Source organism: Anthonomus grandis, chromosome 13 (assembly GCF_022605725.1).
Source record: "Anthonomus grandis grandis chromosome 13, icAntGran1.3, whole genome shotgun sequence".
Classification (NCBI taxonomy): domain Eukaryota; kingdom Metazoa; phylum Arthropoda; class Insecta; order Coleoptera; family Curculionidae; genus Anthonomus; species Anthonomus grandis.
Window position 1 is genome coordinate 483,256 of NC_065558.1, and position 21,320 is coordinate 504,575.

The following is a 21,320-nucleotide window of genomic DNA, read 5'->3' on the forward strand; positions in this document are numbered from 1 at the left end:
ACTATTTTTTACAAAAATGTGTCTGTACTATTTCTCACCCTCTATTCTTGCTTTTTTCATAAATCCCTTGGCTCAGCACTCTTTCTGTCATTATGGAAGCATAATTTTATGGTACCAATATTTAAATCAGATGATAATGACCAAACAGGCAACTATAGGGGGGCCATTCCAAAACTGTTGGACAGTCTTATCTAGGACCAAATTTATTTCTATTGCAAGGAGCTGTTGCTCAATCAGCAGCATGGGTTTAGTTTGGGCAGATCTATGATCACTAACTTGTTGATCTATCAGCAGGATCTGTTGAATGCCTTGGAAAGGGGATGCCAGATGGATGTGATTTATACAGACTTCTCCAAGGCTTTTGATAGAGTCGATCACAGAATCTTGCAGGAGAAACTTAGAGTGTTTGGTTTCTCCGATCATATAGTTGCCTGGTTCACAAGCTTCTTGTTAGCAGGTTAGATTCGGTAGTGCTAGATCCAGCAATATCAATATATGTTCTGGTGTACCTCAGGGTGGACACTGCTCACCATTGCTCTTTAACATTTTCATTAATGATATAGCTACATGTTTTGAAAATAGTGCCTTTTTATTGTTTGCAGATGACCTGAAATTTTATAGAGTAATCCAGACTCCCAAAGACCAAATTTTGTTACAGAATGACCTGAATAGGCTAAATGATTGGTGTGTCAACAATATCTTATTCTTAAACATAAAGAAATGTAATTATATTAGTTTTCACAAAAGAAGTAAAAAAGTTGTAACATCATACAATATAGAGGGAAGCCCTGTTCAGTATTCTGATACAATCAAGGATCTTGGCATTTATTTTGACGATCATTTAAATTTTAATATACACATAAATAATATAGTGGTGAGGTCCTCCAGGGTTCTGGGTTTTGTTCTGCGTAACTGTAGAGAGCTATCAGTCGAGACCTGTAAGAGAGCGTACATGTCTTTGGTGGTTTCTTTATTGGAGTATGGCTCAATGATATGGTCCCCCTATTACATGAACAGCTGTTGAGATGTTTCAGTTTTTGAGATTTTGTCTATTTAAATTAAATTTGGAAATACCGAACGATCATGTTTATGATGATGCACGGGAAGTGCTGGCTATCACAACATTGAATGAAAGACGTTTTCGTAGTGATTTAACCTTTGTATTTAAGCTTCTTAATGGTCTGATTGTATGCCCCGACCTTCTCGGTAGAATTAGCTTCAATGTCCCCTCAAGACTCTTGAGACAAAACCAACTATTTGCTTTGTCTTTTCACAGTACCAACTATGCCTCTCACTCCCCTATCGAAAGAACCTTAAATATTATCAACCATGAGGATATTGAAGTTGTGGGCATTGGCTTGTCTAGTTTTAGGAATCAAATTAGAGAGATTGTGTAAACTCTCCTATTGATTTTATGTTGGTTTGCCTGTAAAAACATATTTGTATTTTAGCTATTTTAAGTTATGGTTAGGTGTAACTATTGAACTTTGTAATATTGTTTTTTTTGTAATGGGGTTGATCCCGTCTATTAAATAAATAAATAAATAAAAATAAATAAATATTTGTATTAGGCACCTAATATGCTAGGTACCTGATTTTGGTGTTAATGTAATGCCATAAATTCTCTATAGGGTTTAGGTCTGGCGATTGAGATGGCCAGGCCATTACATTTATTTTTTCATTGGATAGCCTCTTAACAAATTGAGAAGCATGTTTTGGATCGTTGTCATGCTGAAATATGGCTGTTACTGGCATGACTTCATCCATATATGGCACTAAATGTGTTTGCAGAATGTCTTTGTACATGAAACGATCCATTTTGCCCACTATTCTTACTATGGGTCCCATGGCACGAGCCGAGAAACATCCCCATACAAGAATATTTCCTCCTCCATGTTTAACTGTGGGGCAAATGTACTTTTTGTTTAATCTTTGTTCACTGGGGCGTCTGACGTACATCACTCCATCAGTCCTGACTAAATTATATTTAGATTCATCACTAAATATGACTTTCTAGACCAGATCAGCTACAGACCAGTGGACATGAGATTGGGCAAAGTGAAAACGAGTCTTGACATTCTTCTTTGAGAGTAACGGTTTTTTGGCGGGGCGACGAGCAGGTAAGTTGGCATCAATTAATCTTCTCCTTATGGTACTGGAACTGAGGTTTACTCCTCCAGCCTCTTTTAATTTTACCAAAATTTGGAAAAAAGACAAAAAAGGATTTTCTTTCGAAATTCGTAGCCAGCTGCCTATCCATCCTCAAATTTGTTTTTCTGGGTCTACCAGGAATGGGCGCCGGTGCAGCTATTCCAGTAAGGCGAAATTTTTTGCAAACTCTGGATATGATTGACCGTTGAAGCCGTAAGCTTTTTGCAATGTCACTCTGCCTAACACCATTTTAAGTTAATTCTGAGATTCAAAAATAACAACTTTACAGCAGGTAAATCGATATTTAACTGATAAAATAAATGCGAAACAAGAATGTTGCTATATTTATGCACATTGTCTAAATACACAAACATGAAGTTCCTTACTCTGCACTGGCATTCTTATGATATCTCGGTATATTTATAAATAATACAGAGGCATGTACTTAAAAGTAAATAAATAATATGGAATAAATAAAGGAGCAAATCATATTTTTGAAAACATCGCTTGTTGCTATATTTATGCACAATACTGTACTTTGGGTCCTGATGGCATACCTAATGTGCTTTTCAAAAAGTGTATATGCACAATTGTTAAACCTCTTCAGTTTGTTCAATATGTCATTGAAAACTTCTGTATTTCCTGATAAATGGAAGTATAGTTTTGTAATCCCTGTTTTTAAAAATGGGGAAAGGAGTGAGGTCAGAAACTATAGTTGCATTTCTCACTCTTTGATAGCTCTTTTTCTAGTTGATCAGTAGTCACAAATTTGTTGTTATATCAAAATAGGCAAATCAAAGCCTTGGAGGATTTTAAACAGGTTGACTCAATTTATACAGATTTTTTCAAAGGCCTTCCACCGAGTTAATCGTGGGGTTTTTTTGAGTAGGTTGTTTGATTTGAGTTTGGCGAGTTTCACTTCTTTCAGAACATTTTTGTGAAAATGCTGTTTTATTAGTTTTTATAAGGTGGTCAGAAAACACACTACTTACTTCCTATCTTATTGATGGGGAACAGTTAAAATACCTATGTATCCAAAGTAAGAGATTTCTGGGGCATTTTTCAAGAGAATCTATCTTTCAGTAAACATCTAAAGGAAATTACAATTAAATCATCAAAAATTTTTGGATTTGTTTTCAGGCATTGGATACTATTAAGAGTGTCTATGGCTCTCTGGTTCATCCTAATAAGCTTGAATTTGCCTCCATAGTTTGGTCACCTTATTAGGCAGTACACAATTTGACTGTGGAAAGTTCAGCATAAATTTTTAGGATTTTGCATTAATTGAGAGTCATTTACATCTGGTTACGTTGAAACATAGCAGAATATGTCGGGTATGATGTTCGTACATAAGCTAATTAGTGGTTACATAGATTGTAGCAGCTGGTTGGGGTGCACAAAAGATTAGATTTACCAGCTAAAATCTGAGCAAAAGACAAAATTTCAAAAATCTGATTTTGCTAAAAATTAGTGATCAAAGTTCCAGTCACTGCAGGACCAACTGACGATATCAGATATGACCAAAAAGGACATTTGCCATATTTACACAGAAAGGAAGATGTAGGCTGTGTACCAGGGTTACTTGTCAAAAGTGTAGTCTAAGATTATGTTTTGTGCAAGGAAAGATTCGGCAATTGTTTTTTAATACATTATGTTAAAAATATCTGAGCGGTTAATGTATCTTATAGGAACATCATTTTTTTCTGTAACTAAGCAAAAAAAAAACTAAAAATTTTAATTTTTTGTCATCATACAATGCAAATAAAGAAAAAAATGTGCCAAAATATTTGGCTTGATTAAAGGTTAAACCACTGGCAAACCATCTTACATCTTACATCTCTAAAAATCTTTTAGTTTTTGAACGATAAAAAAGACTCTAGCTAACCATCCGCTCTACTCACTGATAATTGCTTTGTATACTAATTATTCAAGTAAAATAATTTGGAATTGTATTATAGATACCTCAAATATAATTTGCACTAGGATATAAAACACCACTGTAACTCTATATACCTTGGCAAGGGATGGAACAGCAAGTCACATCCCTAGAATAGTCATTATAGCTGACTATGTAAATTGTCTCTATATATAGTATCTCTATATTAAAGTATCTGGATGTTTATCCGATTCCAGATCCCTTAAAACTGGAGTACCTCAGGGTTCAGTGTTAGGACCACTATTATTTTTGCTCTATGTAAATGATTTGGGTTCATTAAAACTGCTGGGCAAAGTGGTTCAGTTTGCTGATGATACCACCATTTTATGGAATCATAGAGATTCTGATAATGTTAGAGCCCAGGTTTTTAAGGATCTTAAGATTTTATCGGAGTGGTGTGCTGCAAACAGGCTTGTATTTAATGTGGGCAAAACCTTTATTATGGGATTTAAGTGTGACGTTCAGGGCCTTATGTTTAGTGAAAACTCCCCCTTGCAAAACAAAGAAAGCTGTAAGTTCCTTGGTATTACCATTGATGGTCGCCTTCGCTTTGAAGATCATATCCTAAATCTTGCATCAAAATTATCCTCTGGATGCTTTGCAGTAAGAATGGCGGGACATGAGCTGGGAGGGGTAGTTGCACATTCAGTGTACTTTTCTCTTATTGAGTCCCACCTTTGTTATGGCTTGCCTTTTTGGGGTTTAAGCAACAAGGGATTATTAAACATAATTTTTGTGATTCAAAAAAGGCAGTTAGATAGCTATGTTCCGCTGGGTTAAGAGATTCTTGTAAACCTCTCTTTATATCTCAAAAAATCCTAACTCTTTTTTCTCTTTTTATCTTAGAAACAGCTACTCTTATTCATAAATGTCCTGAACCTCCCTCTAACACTGGTCATATGACTCGCCAGGTTAACGATTTTCCCTTACCAATCCCTACATCCTCCCTCACCAAGAACTCACTTATATACCTTAGCAAAAAAATTTACAACCATGTTCCTCTATGTATCAGACAAATTTTAGAAGTTAAGAGATTCAAAAAGGAATTAAAATCACTTTTATTATCCAGGGCATATTATAGCCTTGAAGATTTTTTCAATGATACATTTTAACCTGTGCTCTGACATCATTGTAGTGTTTTAGTTTTGTTTCCTGTTAAATAATTTAATTTACTTCTTCTAAATTCTGTTTTATTGACAGCTTTACTTATTTTTTAATGAAATTTATCAAAAAGATGCTTTTTTTTTTCTCAATCTGTTTTGTTATGATTAATTTTGGTAATGTGTGTAAATGTTATGGTAAAGTGTTTTAGATGTTATGTTTGTTTAAAATTTGAAATTTAAAGTAAATTTGGAATTTTTTAGTTTTTAGGATGCTTGTACATAAGATTTTGTTGTCTTACGTAATATAGCACATTTTCTTTCTTTCTTTCTATATACGATCGTCGTTAGGTTAAGTTTAGCATTAGTTCTGTGTCAAAGCTCGCTGTTTGGGATTATTGTTCACCATACATTTGTACTCCCAGTTAACCTTATTTTAATAAATGTTTTTTAAAAGAAGCTCCATCGATCTTGTTATTTAACTGGCTCTGCGAACAGGATAGTGCAATTTCGTCCTTTATCGGAAGTTCCGTTGTGCGAAAGTGAATTTTAATTCTTCTAAAATTCTTTTTAGTGGAAAATAGACAGAATTTTTTTTTCCAACTAAATATAGAGATTGCAGTTCTGCAAACATTGGTAAAACATAACCGTAGCTGTGTGTTAAACCATATCCTATCTAGACCAGTTCGACGTTATCCAGGCATAAGATTGGTACCATTTGAGGAAAATTGTTGCAGTATAGACTCTGTGGATCAAACCATGTCACCACTGTAAGTAATTGCCATTTAATGTCTGACACTTCTTCTCGATTGAGAAAAATTTTGTTAAAAAATAGGGTTGCTTTAGGGTTAAATTTCATTAATTCTGATAGTGATTCAGATAGCTCAGAAAACTCAGACGTAGAAGAAATTAATTTAGATAGTACTTTAACACCTGTGACACAGGAAACTTCTGAAGTTCAAGAAGAACTTATTTCATTATTAAACAAATTAAATTTAAATAATAATACAATGGAAAATATTAGATTTTTCACTTCTCTTTTACCGATGTTCTCAGGAAACCAGGAACATCTAGAAAGCTTTATTAGAGCTATAGTAGTTTAGGTACCCCTACCCAAATAAATAAATGATAATGAAATCTTTACCTGTTCTGGAAATTTGAATGTACAATAAAGAAACAAAACAGCCCCCCCACCGATTAGCATTATTATTGAGTACATATTAGAGGTTGATGTCAATATTCATTATACATGCTTATTATCTATAAAGGTCAAGTGCCATAACAAAAGTAACCTAAATAAGATTAGGTGGAAAAACTAAGAAATTAATGTAAACAATGACTTGTCTATAGTATAAGCAAGTTTCTACCTGCGCAGGTATACAATCATTTCCACAACAAACAACAAAGGATGGCACCATTAAATCGGATTTAAACACTGACCGGGGTGAAAAAGAAAGGGTGGACTCTGGCATGCGAATCGAAATAAGCCTACAAACAAACCGTGGGTGGAATGACACACGCGATAACCGTGGAAAAACCGTGAATTTCCCTAGAGGGGTTTCTTACCTTCACTCTACGACGACATTTTTATAACCAGCTCCAGCTGATGATGATGATGATGTTGATGATGATAATTGTTGAACACAGGGGGCGAACGCATCGTCGTCACTTTATATACAAACACACGCAAACACGATTTTAATAATAAAAAGTTGATTCGCACTGAACCGTTTCGTCCATTGATGATCAATCACAAAGTAAGGATGCGAGTGGGGCTAAAATTAGGCATTTTAGCCAGAGCGCAATTTCGCATCGTCTATCAGCTGACAGTAGGAAGTGTTTTTATAAATTCACAAGGATATGTGCAGAACCTCCGATAATAAAGGACGTTCCTCCTTGATTTAGTTGGAGAGATTGACACCGCTAGTGGCGGCCTCTGGTAATACACAGGACCGTACTCTCAAATTCAAATTATTTATTTATCAAACATTGTCTAACAAGAAATTCTTATTATAAAAGCAGCTTATACAGTGCATTTTTTTTATCTCGGGTCATAGGGTGTAATATTTTCAACCCCATGTTAGAACCTATTCTATTTAATTGATAGGATTGAAACTTGGAACAAGTGAAGTTTAAGTTAACAGACTTTAAAAAATCACATTTATTTGCAAAAAAAATGTGCGAGAAACCTATTTAAAATACGTTTTTCTGATGAAAAAGTTTGCTTTTTCTGCACCTCGTAACCTTCATTACCTTTACACTTCAAAGCAGATAGACAAATATCTGACAGTGACACAAAATAATTTTTAAATTGCTACATTGAAATTGTTCAAAAACTCTTTAAAATGTCGATTTACACTACGGAGGAACGTATTGAGATGGTTTCAAACTACATTAGAGGAATGTCGGCGCAAGAAGTGGTAGATAATTTTGCCGTGTCTTATCCTAACCGTACAACGGTTTCATGAAAAATTTATTACGATTGGATGCATCACCAGTTCTCACTTAAAACGAAAAAAAAAATCGAAACTGTAGTAGACGAAGAATTTAAAATGGAGGTATGCTTGGCCGTTGAAGAAAATCCAACAAATAGTCTTACTCAGTTTGCTGAAGTTACCGGAAAAAGTAGGAGTAGTTGCTATAAGGCAATCAGAAAAGAAAAATACAAATCTTTTAAAATTAGAAATGTTCAAGAACTCTTGCCTAATGATTATTTTCTTAGAATGCAGTTTTGTGAACAGCGGATTGAACGAATTAACAACGACCCCACAATTACAAACAAAATACTATTTTCAGACGAAAGTACTTTCTGTACAAATGGTACAGTCAACAAACAAAATACTCGAATATGGGCGCGAGAAAATCCTCACGTCATCCAGTAAACGCATACCCAAACAAGACAGAAACTTAACGTGTGGGCAGGAATTCTTGGACCATTTTTCATAGAGGGTAGCCTGAATACTGCAAAATATTTAGAATTACTTCAGGTGCAGGTCATTCCCGCATTAGGAAACGCTGTTCAAAATGGCAGGATAATTTTTCAACATGATGGAGCCCCTGCATATAGTGCAGCGACTGTTAGCGAGTTTTTGAATGCCACGTTCCCAGGACGCTGGATTGGACGTTTTGGGCTATCTAAATGGCCGGCGCGAAGCTCCGATCTTTCGCCTTTAGATAACTTTTATTGGGGCTATCTATCATCGAAAGTGTTTGATATTGTTAGAGGCAGACCCAACAATATCGAAGAACTTCGTAATAGAATTATCGAGGCTTCGCGTACCATTACTCCCCGGCAGCTCCTAAATGTTAAAAGACATTTCTACAACTATCTAGGCTTTTGTTTGGCTCAATTTGGAGGTCACTTTGAACAATTTATTTGAAAGGTTTTATTTGTTTCTGGGTCAGTTTATGAGCACCTACCTGTACTCTTTTTATAAAAAAGTCGAATCCCACTCTTTGCAAATTGCTTTGACTGCCTGGAAGTAATTCAAAATTTTTCGGTTATAATTTGACAATTTTTCCAAGCAGTTTAAGTCACACATAAACTTTCCATGTATATTTGTTTCTTTCAGGCAAATAAAGTACGTTTAAAAAGAATGAATAGTATTTAAACTATAACTAGACTTCAATTGCATAAAGAATATGCCTTCAACTGCCTGGAAGAAATCAAAATTAAATTGCTTTTGTTTATTTTTTTTTAATATTGAGGCAAAATTCAGGAAGGTAATTTATCGGGGAAAAAGTCTTACTTACGACTTTAACAATGTTTAAAAAACACTTTTTATAATTATATAAGATACGAGTAATTTTTATTTTGTATTATAATATGAAAGTTTGTATAAACAACAAGTATTTCTATCAAATAAATATTAATTTTTTTAAATAAGACCTATAGTCTATAGAGTAATCAATGCAAAAGAGCTATAGGGTGACCCTACAATAATGCATGCCACTTCCAGAGTTTGCATTAAGAAATCAATTCTTTTTACGGATTGCAGGTAGTACAACTTGGGTTTGTTCAGTCTTGGGTCAGCTTATGAGCACCTACTTGTACCCTTCTTATAAAAGAAAGTCAAATTCCACTCTTTTAAAATTGCTTTGACTGCCTGGAAGTAATTCAAAATTTCTTGGTTAAAATTTTCCAAGTAGTTGAAGTCACATTAAACCGTCCATGTATTTTTTTTTCTTCCAGGCAAATAAAGTACGTTTTAAAAGAATGAATAGTATTTAAACTATAACTAGACTTCAATTGCATAAAGAATATGCCTTTAACTGCCTGGAAGAAATAAAAATTAAATTGCTTTTGTTTATTTTTTTTAATATTGAGGCAAAATTCAGGAAAGTAATTTATCGGAGAAAAAGTCTTACTTATGACTTTAACAATGTTTAAAAAACACTTTGTATCGTTATATAAGATACGAGTAATTTTTATTATGTATTATAATATGAAAGTCTATATAAACAACATGTATTTCCCAAAATCAACAAAATATTGATTTTTTTTTAATAAGATCTATAGTCTATTTCAAAAAGGTGGAGAGTAATCAAACCGTATTAAGTATGCAAAAGGGCTATAGGGTGATCCTACATTGTTGATTTTTGAAAATATATTTTTGAGATTTTGAGGAAATTATTTTGTGTCACTGTCAGATATTTGTCTACCTGCTTTGAAGTGTAAAGGTAATGAAGGTTACGAGGTGCAGAAAAAGCAAACTTTTTCATCAGAAAAACGTATTTTAAATAGGTTTATCGCAATTTTTTTTGCAAAATAAAGTATAAAAGTGTTTGTTCTTTTATATATGAAAACACTGAAATAGGTGTAGGTAAATGTTAGTCATTCTTACTCTACGAGGTTTAATGCTGAAGGAAACTTACAGATTTCCAATAGTACTACCAACCTAAACCTTAGGTCATTTCACTACCTTAGTGTAAAAAGTCGCTAACAGTAAGGATGACAGGGAACAGAAAAGCTTTTAATAAGAAATGTATCACTTCTATATCTCATAATTTCGAAAAGTTTTCAATATTATTCTGAATCTTTTTTCTTGATTCAAAGTAATAAAACTGCTCTTTTTTTATTTCAATTATCAAGCTAATGGTGCACACTATAACTTATTTTAATATTTACCCAGTTAGTTTTTATTGTTAAACTCTTAATATTATGGTACATATAGAATTTACGTTTCCTAGGTATCTAAGATAATTACAATAGTAAACATGAAATTTTTTATATAATAAAAACATGTATGTGACAATTTAATTTTGATAATATATGAGTATACGAGAGATTCTTCTAAATGCTTCTCAATAAAAACTATATGTTCAAGAAAGTGGGCCATATACCAGAGGGACATGACATGGCTTTGGCACCACTAAAGCTTTTTACTCCTATACAATTAATTAAAACAACTTATGCTTGACAGATCATGAAATAACTACACAAAACATATAAACTTAAAAAAAACTAAATACTAAATATACTTCAGGTAGCTTAAGTTAACAGCGTATGAAAAATTAACAGATTATAATTGAAATGATGATTATTATGACCCTTTAACTTTATCCCATCTAGGATAAGGTTATAGGGTCATAAACATCAAAAGAAATTCGTTTTTAAATGTAACTAGCTATAGTGTCATTAAACAGGGCAATATCATAAAATATTACGTTATGAGCAAACCCTATATAAACGTGCATTTCTTGCTAAGTTAATAGAAAACAAAACTATTCTGTTTTCTAAATAAAAGCGAAGGAATTTTCTAATGTCATCTAAAGAAGAGACACAACAGTTTAAGCCCCTTAAAAGATGAGGTGCCTCAATTTTATAGTTGCATAGTTTAAATTACAAAAAAACTGGCTGCTTAAAACAAAGTACTTAGTATCATACCTTCCGGAGAATTTTGAAGCATAGATGTTTCAAAACCCTAGTTTGCATATATTCGAGTTTGTCTATATAGACATTATAGTCGGGAACCACATGCACCATTGCTACATAAAGTAATTTAAACTTAATTAGGCTATTATATAAGGTAATAAGACATATCCAACCTTTTAAATTCTTTTGTCGACCTGATTATAAAAACAACGGTTTTCAAGGAAGAATTAGGAACTTGATTAATAGGTTTGTTTAATGTGTATCACTAGATTCCTCATAGGGTCAACATATTCTAGCGGAGTATTACCTAACCTACAATTTATACTTTACTTCATTACGAATACATGGCGAATATTGACGTACACTTGCACCTTTTAATATTCAGAGTTAGTTTAATTATTGTAGTTATTTTTAACTCATCTGCAAATTTTAAAAAAATACTGAGACATAAAACTGCTAGATCAATGATGCACCACTCAATGATCGACTTAAGACCATTGAATTCAACAAATTGGCAACGATTTATTAGATAGGAGACAAAGAGTTATATAAAGCCATTGTGAAGGCCCATATAGATACAATTTTTTTAATGATAAGTCCATGGTTCATTTTAATAGTATGTGTCTATTACCTAACTCTATTAAGTATTAAAAAAAACATATTGGTGTGCAAAAAAATTACAAAAGCCTAAAATAATAATAATAATAAATCATTTTATTGTTCCAATTAATTATAACAATTTTGTAAATACAAAACAAATATATAAATGAAACAAATGGCCTTGATAGTCAGCTTCTCTCCAAAAGGAGAGGCTGTTAAAGCCGTAGAAAAATTCTAAGTCGTACTTACATTTAGTTACCTAACCTAAGCCTATTAAGCTCTGGTCAGAAAAAAATAAAAGAAAATTGTATGTATATAATATCTTATTTTCTCTGAAATGCATATAAACGCCCATAAAAACTCATTCACTGAGAAGCCGCTGTCTGATCCTTCTTTTGAAACAGGATAAAGATGTGTTAAAATGAGTAACTTGAAATTTATTTACGGTTGACGCTATGTTATAAGAGAATCCTCTTTTAAAAAGTTCCTTATTGTGCTTGGGGATCGTAAGGATGTGCTTTCTACGCATATTTATATTATGAACATCAGTTCTGTAAACAATTTTCCTACTGAGATAGATAGGACACTGAAATTTCATGATGTTATAAAACAGACAAGCCGAGTGCAGTACACGCCTATTGAACATTGACAACCAGCTAAGTTCTTTAAGCTTATGTGATACGTGTTGTCCACGTCTTATGCCACATATAAAACGTATTCATGAGTTTTGAACCTTTTGCACTCTCCGGGCCTATGTTGTATCCAGAAAAGGACCATAAACACTATCCGCGAAGTTAAAGTGTAATAGTACGAGTGCATCACATAGTTCAATTTTGGTTTTCTTTTCTAAGTAATGCCTATGAGAAAAAAGAGATTTAAGGGCGCAGTAGGATTTTTTAATACAAGCTGTTATATGTTCGGTAAATTTAAGTTTAGTGTCACAAATTAAACCCAGGTTTTTAGTGGAATTTTTAAAACAAATATTAGGGTTTCCGATACTTAGATCCAACTGACTCAAGACATTTTCGTGTAGTTTATCATTACAAAATAATAAAGCCACCGATTTCAAGGGGTTCAACCTTAGCATGTGACCCTCGGACACCTCACAAAGCGCCTGAAGATCCGTATTTATTCTAAGGTTAGCCTCTATCGCATTTTCTGGCTTAAAAGAGTATAAAATTTGAGTGTCGTCGGCATATAAATGATAATCACAATGGCGAATAGAATTAATAAAATTAGACGTGTAAATTGTAAAAAGAAGGGGGCCCAAGACACTTCTCTGTGGGACACCTGAGTGTAAAGTCATTACCTCAGAGTACTTCCCATCAACTAATACCCTCTGCGTCCTGTTACTTAGAAAAGATTGAATCATAGATTGAGCATTAAACCGAAAACCAATATAAACCAACATACTCAACAAAACATCATGATTTAATAAGTCAAAAGCTCGTGAATAGTCTAGAAGTACCAGAACGCTAGCTTTGCTGTTATCCAATTCCCCATTAATACGGTCTGTAATCTCAGCGAACGCAGTTGTACAACTATGTCCACGTCGAAATCCTGACTGCTTTTCTGGCAAAATATTATTACTTGAAATAAAGACAGAAATTTGCATTGCCATAACTTTCTCTAAAATTTTGGACATAGCTGGTAGGATAGAAATAGATCTTAGCTGTCCATAGTCATTGGGCTGATTTACTTTTGGATAAGGAATAGAATAGCCGACTTCCAAACACTCGGAAATTTTGATAATCGTAAACAATAATTGATTAAATGTTTAATATAAGGAATGATAAAGGGGCAGCACGATATTAAAATAGTACTGTTAATATCATCGCTTCCAGAAGCCTTACATTTCATTCCAAGCACAATATAGGAAATTGTATCCTCTGTTACCTCAGTGAAACAGAATTCCTGATTGACTTTTTTATTATTCTTGTAAAATTCTAAAAGGTTTTTGTTAGGAGCAGAGTTTGAATTTGTTGTGCTAACAAAATGTGAATTGATCTCGTTAGGTTTTTTTAAATAAGTCGGAAGTGAATTTATTTTTCTATTCACAACATTAATTTTTTTTAATTCAGCCCACTTTTGTCTAGAGTTACAACTTTGGAATTTTATATTTAGGTATGCTTTTTTTTCTGCGCGATATGCTGTTGTAGAAGTATTACGAAGCTGTTTGTAATATTCCCAATGTTGAGGCAAACGTGTAAGGCGAAATCGATTTAGTGCATCATTTCTTAGTCTTTTTAGTAATTTTAGATTATCAGTAAACCACGGACAGTATGGTTTAGAACCAACTTGTTTTATTATTTTAAGAGGTGCATGTTTATTAATGATTATTAAGTTTAATAAATATCATAAAGTTCACCTGCGCCTATGGACCTCCATAAAATTTAGCTAAACAGCAGGTGGATTTCGTCCTTATATACAACAGAAAATACTGACTATCATGCCTTCAGGTAGAAATTGTAAATTGAAATGTGGTAAAAAGATGAAGAAAGGTCAAATCAACTAGTACAGTAAATAAAGGTTATAATATTTATTTTTTCCTCCATTTTGAAATATAATAACCCCTCTCAGACCCAAGTATATCACGTAAATTGATGGCCTCTTGTTTCATTTCACTGATTTCCCAGATTTACTGTATTTCAGTGATTTTTTTTTTTAAATTCTTATTGCTTAGAAATCCTTTAATCAGCATCCTTTAGGCATTAAGTCTTGGAAGGGATTTAGAAAAGAATTATAAGTACTGCTTTTGAGGAAAGCTTAATAAGACGTTGTTGAATTTTTTAATGATGCTCTGTGAGGCAGTCTATAGCATTCATTTTTTCTTCTTTTAAGTTACTGCAGACCTGTTACCGTTTGTATCTTTTTATCTCTACTTAATATGAGTTTAATTTGCTTATATATTTATTCTATCTGTTTTTACTTTACAAGTAATTATTCGAAAAAATCTTTACCTTAGTAAGTTCAATGAAATTTACGTAAAGTACGGTCCTGTCTACAGATCTATCTACCAATAAATGAGTGCAACTCGAATCCAAAGCAACAAAAAAGGAAACTGTAATTTTCGATAAGTCAACCCTCAAAATGTCAACCACTAAAATGTTTGGTTAAAGGATTTGTTGTTGTTATTAAATTAAAATAGTAAATATAAATATTAGAATAATTATTATAAAATAAAAGAAATTTAGATCGACATGGAAGATCTGAATTTTAACGAAATATGTAGAATTTGCCTGCAAGAGGGTAACATGATGTCTGTATTTAAGGTTAGCATGTACAAGAAAATGATGGCTATTGCTTCTGTCCAGGTAATTTTTTTAGTTCATCAAATATTTTTTTAAATAATTTCCTAAATAAGGGCCTTTATTCTTGTTCGTAGGTTTGGCCAAACGATGGACTTCCGAGCCAAATATGTGCCAAATGTGCTTCCAAGTTACACATAGCTTTCCAATTAAGGAAACAATGTGAGAAATCTGATCTGAAGTTACGCCAGTACCACGAATTTATTAAAAAAGCTCCTGTAGAGAGTAAAACTAATAATAATTCAGTTAAACAGAGTAATGCTATTGAGGGACAGATTACAAGCAATATAACCCAACAAGTAGGTATAATAAATGTTATGGACCATTTACCTTTATTTTTTTTTTTTGGTTCTAGCCTGAAACTCAAGAGATTAATCAAAGATTGTATATCCAATCAAATAACTCAATAAATAGGGACCCAATAAAAGTAAACAATGAAAACTATGACCATTTTTTGGTGCAAAACCCTCCTTTGCTTCAAATTAGTTATACCAATATGAGCACTCCAGAAGGTCCCGTACAGGTTCCAGTTTATAGCATACCTGGACCACAAGACCATTTGGTAAGTCCTTAATAAAACACCCAATATTATTTTAATCATAAAGTTGTTAATTGTAGATATACAACAGTCATACTTCATATCCTTTACCACAAGAACAAATTCAAGCTCAACCAGATCACAATATGATACAACTAACGGAAATAAACACACCACCTCCAATTCAAATTCAAGAGAAAATTGAGCAAAATACTGAAAAACTAGAGGTTAAGAAAGAGCTAGAGGCTGGAAACCATGGGAGTAAAACCTGTCCCACTTGTGGCAAGGAATTTAAAACTAATGTGAAGTTAAATAGGCATATGAAGATACATAGTAAGACTATCATCTAGAATATAGAATATTTGATAATTGATTGAGTTAAAATTTCTGACTTTTCAAGGACCAAACGAACTGCCACATAAATGCCCAATATGCAGCAAGGGGTTTTCTCACAAAGGCAATTTTACAATACATCTAAGGATTCACAGTAACGAGCGGCCTTTTAAATGTATGGTTTGTCATAAAGGGTGTCGACAGGCACAGGACTTGGAGAAACATATGAGGACACATACAGGTAATATTCTTCGAGTATTTCAATGCCCAATGAATTTCATATTTCATTTTTAAACATTCTAACTGTTCAGCTTTAAATTGCAATTTTTTGAACTTTGCAAAGCTGTTACCTCCCTAATCATTCATAAAATCCATATATACTGCCGTGGTTATTAAAAAGAGCGAATGTTACAAATTACAGTTTTGAGAAAAACGCACTTAAAGTATTTGCATATTTAATAATTCAATAACTTATTTATTAAGTAATATTTTGGCCTGATTTCTTTTTAAATGTCTTTCCCCAAACATATCTTACCCTTTGTTTAAATAAAAGTTAATTAACTCCTTTATTTAAATAATAGTATCAAAAAAAGCAAAGCGAATGTAACATACAAAGCACATTCGCCCTTTTTATTAAACAGTATATTGGTGGAATTAATTTCACTGCTTTAAGAAAAAAGAGCGAATGTTTAGTATTAACTTTATTAATTTTAAATTAGTATGCATTAACGGAATAAAAACTCAAAAAAAGGAAAGTTTTAACTTTTATTAAAATTTAACAAATATTTTTGCTAATAAAATTAACATAGAAAAATACAAAACACGTATATAGTTAGAAAAAAAAAACAAACATTAATGTATATTTAACTAGTACGTCTCATAAAAAAAAATAACAAAAACTACATTTTAAGATAATTACTAACTGTGTGAGTACCTAGTATGTATATAAACTTAAAAACTTTGGTTACTTAACCTAAAATATAAGCAAACATTATCTCTACTATTTATTCATCATCACTTTCAATAATATAATCGTGAACTTGATTATGGACTGGCAAATTGAGCCAAAATGCGCGTTTGTGTTCGGGCATTAATTTCAATAAATTTTTATTCAGTTTCTCCTTTTGATCAAAAAATATACCCTTATCGTTTTCAGCGGCTGGAGGCTTAGTAATTACAACATTTAATTGTAATTTTTTTGCAAGGCACATCAGCGATTCTTCATTACCATCATTGTAACTTGTTTTAAAAAACAAATTTTTGGACCCTCTTTTTACTGTAACCACTTTCATATCCTTTATTAAAATTTGAGCGTTGTTTTTATTCATTTTTTTGTATTTGGTAATTAGAAATATGGATCGGCCATTTCCTAAAATCATTGTGAGTCATTGTTAATTAAATAGATTAGATAGGAAAACATACACCAGTTTTTGTATTTCGTATCGAATTTTTCCACCAAAAATTGATTTTTTTCGAAATCAAACTAAGTATACCAGCGTCTTATTTGGGTCACCTAGATTACGAAAACACCGGGTTATAACAGGATCCGAGCAGAACTAAGGGAATGAGAGCACTTTGAAAATCCTGAAAAAGTCGTTTTCGACGTCCGTTTTTGAGGCCAAAAATGGGCATCAAAAATGCCATATCTCGGCTATCGTAAGAGCTACGACCTTGCGGATGGTCTCGTTGGATTCAGAATGGCGAAACTAAGACAAAACCGTTGGAATTTTCCCGATAGCTCCCATAGAAGCCGAGATATCGACCTTCAAAGTTTGGGTTTTTTCATTTTTCGGGTATACCCCCCCGTATCGAATTTTTTCACCAAAAATTGATTTTTTTCGAAATCAAACTAAGTATACCAGCGTCTTATTCTGATCATCTAGATTACGAAAACACCGGGTTATAACAGGATCCGAGCAGAACTAAGGGAATGAGAGCACTTTGAAAATCCTGAAAAAGTCGTTTTCGACGTCCGTTTTTGAGGCCAAAAATGGGCATCAAAAATGCCATATCTCGGCTATCGTAAGAGCTACGACCTTGCGGATGGTCTCGTTGGATTCAGAATGACGAAACTAAGACAAAACCGTTGGAATTTTCCCGATAGCTCCCATAGAAGCCGAGATATCGACCTTCAAAGTTTGGGTTTTTTCATTTTTCGGGTATACCCCCCCGTATCGAATTTTTTCACCAAAAATTGATTTTTTTCGAAATCAAACTAAGTATACCAGCGTCTTATTCTGATCATCTAGATTACGAAAACACCGGGTTATAACAGGATCCGAGCAGAACTAAGGGAATGAGAGCACTTTGAAAATCCTGAAAAAGTCGTTTTCGACGTCCGTTTTTGAGGCCAAAAATGGGCATCAAAAATGCCATATCTCGGCTATCGTAAGAGCTACGACCTTGCGGATGGTCTCGTTGGATTCAGAATGGCGAAACTAAGACAAAACCGTTGGAATTTTCCCGATTGCTCCCATAGAAGCCGAGATATCGACCTTCAAAGTTTGGGTTTATCATTTTTCGGGTATACCCCCCCGTATCGAATTTTTCACCAAAAATTGATTTTTTTCGAAATCAAACTAAGTATACCAGCGTCTTATTCTGATCATCTAGATTACGAAAACACCGGGTTATAACAGGATCCGAGCAGAACTAAGGAAATGAGAGCACTTTGAAAATCCTGAAAAAGTCGTTTTCGACGTCCGTTTTTGAGGCCAAAAATGGGCATCAAAAATGCCATATCTCGGCTATCGTAAGAGCTACGACCTTGCGGATGGTCTCGTTGGATTCAGAATGACGAAACTAAGACAAAACCGTTGGAATTTTCCCGATAGCTCCCATAGAAGCCGAGATATCGACCTTCAAAGTTTGGGTTTTTTCATTTTTCGGGTATACCCCCCCGTATCGAATTTTTTCACCAAAAATTGATTTTTTTCGAAATCAAACTAAGTATACCAGCGTCTTATTCTGATCATCTAGATTACGAAAACACCGGGTTATAACAGGATCCGAGCAGAACTAAGGGAATGAGAGCACTTTGAAAATCCTGAAAAAGTCGTTTTCGACGTCCGTTTTTGAGGCCAAAAATGGGCATCAAAAATGCCATATCTCTGCTATCGTAAAAGCTACGACCTTGCGGATGGTCTCGTTGGATTCAGAATGACGAAACTAAGACAAAACCGTTGGAATTTTCCCGATAGCTCGCATAGAATCCGAGATATCGACCTTCAAAGTTTGGAATTTTTCATTTTTCGGGTATACCCCCCCGTATCGAATTTTTTCACCAAAAATTGATTTTTTTCGAAATCAAACTAAGTATACCAGCGTCTTATTCTGATCATCTAGATTACGAAAACACCGGGTTATAACAGGATCCGAGCAGAACTAAGGGAATGAGAGCACTTTGAAAATCCTGAAAAAGTCGTTTTCGACGTCCGTTTTTGAGGCCAAAAATGGGCATCAAAAATGCCATATCTCAGCTATTAGAAGAGCTACGACCTTGCGGGTGGTCTCGTTGGATTCACAACGACGAAACTAAGACAAAACCGTTAAAATTTTCCCGATAGCTCCCATAGAAGCCGAGATATCGACCTTCAAAGTTTGGGTTTTTTCATTTTTCGGGTATACCCCCCCGTATCGAATTTGTTCACCAAAAATTGATTTTTTTCGAAATCAAACTAAGTATACCAGCGTCTTATTTGGGTCACCTAGATTACGAAAACACCGGGTTATAACAGGATCCGAGCAGAACTAAGGGAATGAGAGCACTTTGAAAATCCTGAAAAAGTCGTTTTCGACGTCCGTTTTTGAGGCCAAAAATGGGCATCAAAAATGCCATATCTCTGCTATCGTAAAAGCTACGACCTTGCGGATGGTCTCGTTGGATTCAGAATGACGAAACTAAGACAAAACCGTTGGAATTTTCCCGATAGCTCCCATAGAAGCCGAGATATCGACCTTCAAAGTTTGGGTTTTTTCATTTTTCGGGTATACCCCCCCGTATCGAATTTTTTCACCAAAAATTGATTTTTTTCGAAATCAAACTAAGTATACCAGCGTCTTATTTGGAACACCTAGATTACGAAAACACCGGGTTATAACAGGATCCGAGCAGAACTAAGGGAATGAGAGCACTTTGAAAATCCTGAAAAAGTCGTTTTCGACGTCCGTTTTTGAAGCCAAAAATGGGCATCAAAAATGCCATATCTCGGCTATTAGAAGAGCTACGACCTTGCGGGTGGTCTCGTTGGATTCACAACGACGAAACTAAGACAAAACCGTTAAAATTTTCCCGATAGCTCCCATAGAAGCCGAGATATCGACCTTCAAAGTTTGGAATTTTTCATTTTTCGGGTATACCCCCCCGTATCGAATTTTTTCACCAAAAATTGATTTTGGTGAAATGAAGTTTGAAATGAAAACTTTCCGGGTGGAAATGAATTAAAGAAAAACAGCGAAAGTGCAATTTTTTGTTACATTCGCTCTTTTATCTAAACATTAGATCTTTTAAAGTCAGACATTCGCCAAATTTTCTTACGTTCGCTGTTCTTTCTTGAGTTTATGGGCTAAAAATGGGTAATAAGTAAAATTCGCTTTTTTCACATAAAATTTTTTTTTAAAAATAATAAAAATACAAAAAAATTATCCTTTATTGATGTAAATTTTAAAAATATAAAAAAGTCAAAAATTGTAACATTCGCTCTTTTTAATAACCACGGCAGTAATGTACTTAATGCTTGTGTAAGACTTAGAGTATTTCATAGCAAAAAAATTCTTAGGTGAAAAACCACATAAATGCACCTTTTGTCCCCGAGCCTTTGCCACCAGCTCAAACCTGACAGCTCACATAAGAACCCACACAGGCGAAAGACCGTACGTGTGCTGCGTTTGTCAAAAAGCCTTTTGTCAATCCAACGAACTGACGAAACACATGAGAACCCACACCGGAGAAAAAAGTCACGTTTGTGACATTTGCAATAAAGGTACCATTGATATAGCCTTGTTAAGACTTATTTAAAGAGCATTTTTATTTCCCCCTTAAGGTTTTAACGGGTCCAGCGGCTTAGTAGTACATCGTAGAAAACATACCGAGGAAAATCAACAGTACTATTGTCCGGAATGCAATAAGAGCTTTAAAATGTCCACCACACTATACCAGCATATAAAGTCGCATCATAAAGAACACTGTTTTAAATGCGATCATTGTGCACAGGTTTATGGTTCGTTGGCGGGCCTAAGAGATCACCTCACTTCCCATTTAATCGGCGGTTTTATACAATGTACCATGTGTAAGGAAAGTTTCAGGGATATCGATGAACTTTTAGTACATGTAAAAGTTCATAGGGAAGTTGGGGATTAAAGGATTTCTTCCTGTTTTATTTGTATATATTTTTTAAATTTATTGTGTTTCACTGTTGTGAGTTTATGCATGTGATATTAAAGATTTTTCACTTATTTTGGCATTTTTACTAATTATCCC

The 21,320-nt window shown here is 33.8% G+C and overlaps 2 protein-coding genes across 8 annotated transcripts in view; one reads left to right on the top strand and one right to left on the bottom strand.

Annotated features, from left to right (window-relative positions):
* Nucleotides 1-7,066, bottom strand: part of LOC126744142 (RB1-inducible coiled-coil protein 1) — a 55,362-nt gene extending 48,296 nt beyond the window's left edge. For 3 of the 7 annotated variants that reach the window (XM_050451494.1, XM_050451492.1, XM_050451489.1), the window contains exon 1: nucleotides 6,754-7,064. The gene's annotated coding sequence lies outside the window, so the exon portion shown is untranslated. Of the gene's footprint in view, nucleotides 1-6,331; nucleotides 6,474-6,554; nucleotides 6,700-6,753 lie in introns of those variants that run through there. The other 4 variants (XM_050451493.1, XM_050451495.1, XM_050451491.1 and 1 more) reach the window with 4 other exon arrangements.
* Nucleotides 7,067-14,755: 7,689 nt separating this feature from the next.
* LOC126744146 (zinc finger protein 629-like) lies at nucleotides 14,756-21,295 on the top strand. The gene is made up of 7 exons (XM_050451502.1): nucleotides 14,756-14,976; nucleotides 15,048-15,269; nucleotides 15,326-15,532; nucleotides 15,589-15,841; nucleotides 15,909-16,082; nucleotides 20,620-20,823; nucleotides 20,884-21,295. The coding sequence occupies exons 1-7, from the start codon at nucleotides 14,863-14,865 to the stop codon at nucleotides 21,198-21,200; spliced, it is 1,491 nt and encodes a 496-aa protein (XP_050307459.1). The 5' UTR covers nucleotides 14,756-14,862; the 3' UTR covers nucleotides 21,201-21,295.
* The last annotated feature ends 25 nt before the right edge of the window (nucleotides 21,296-21,320 follow it).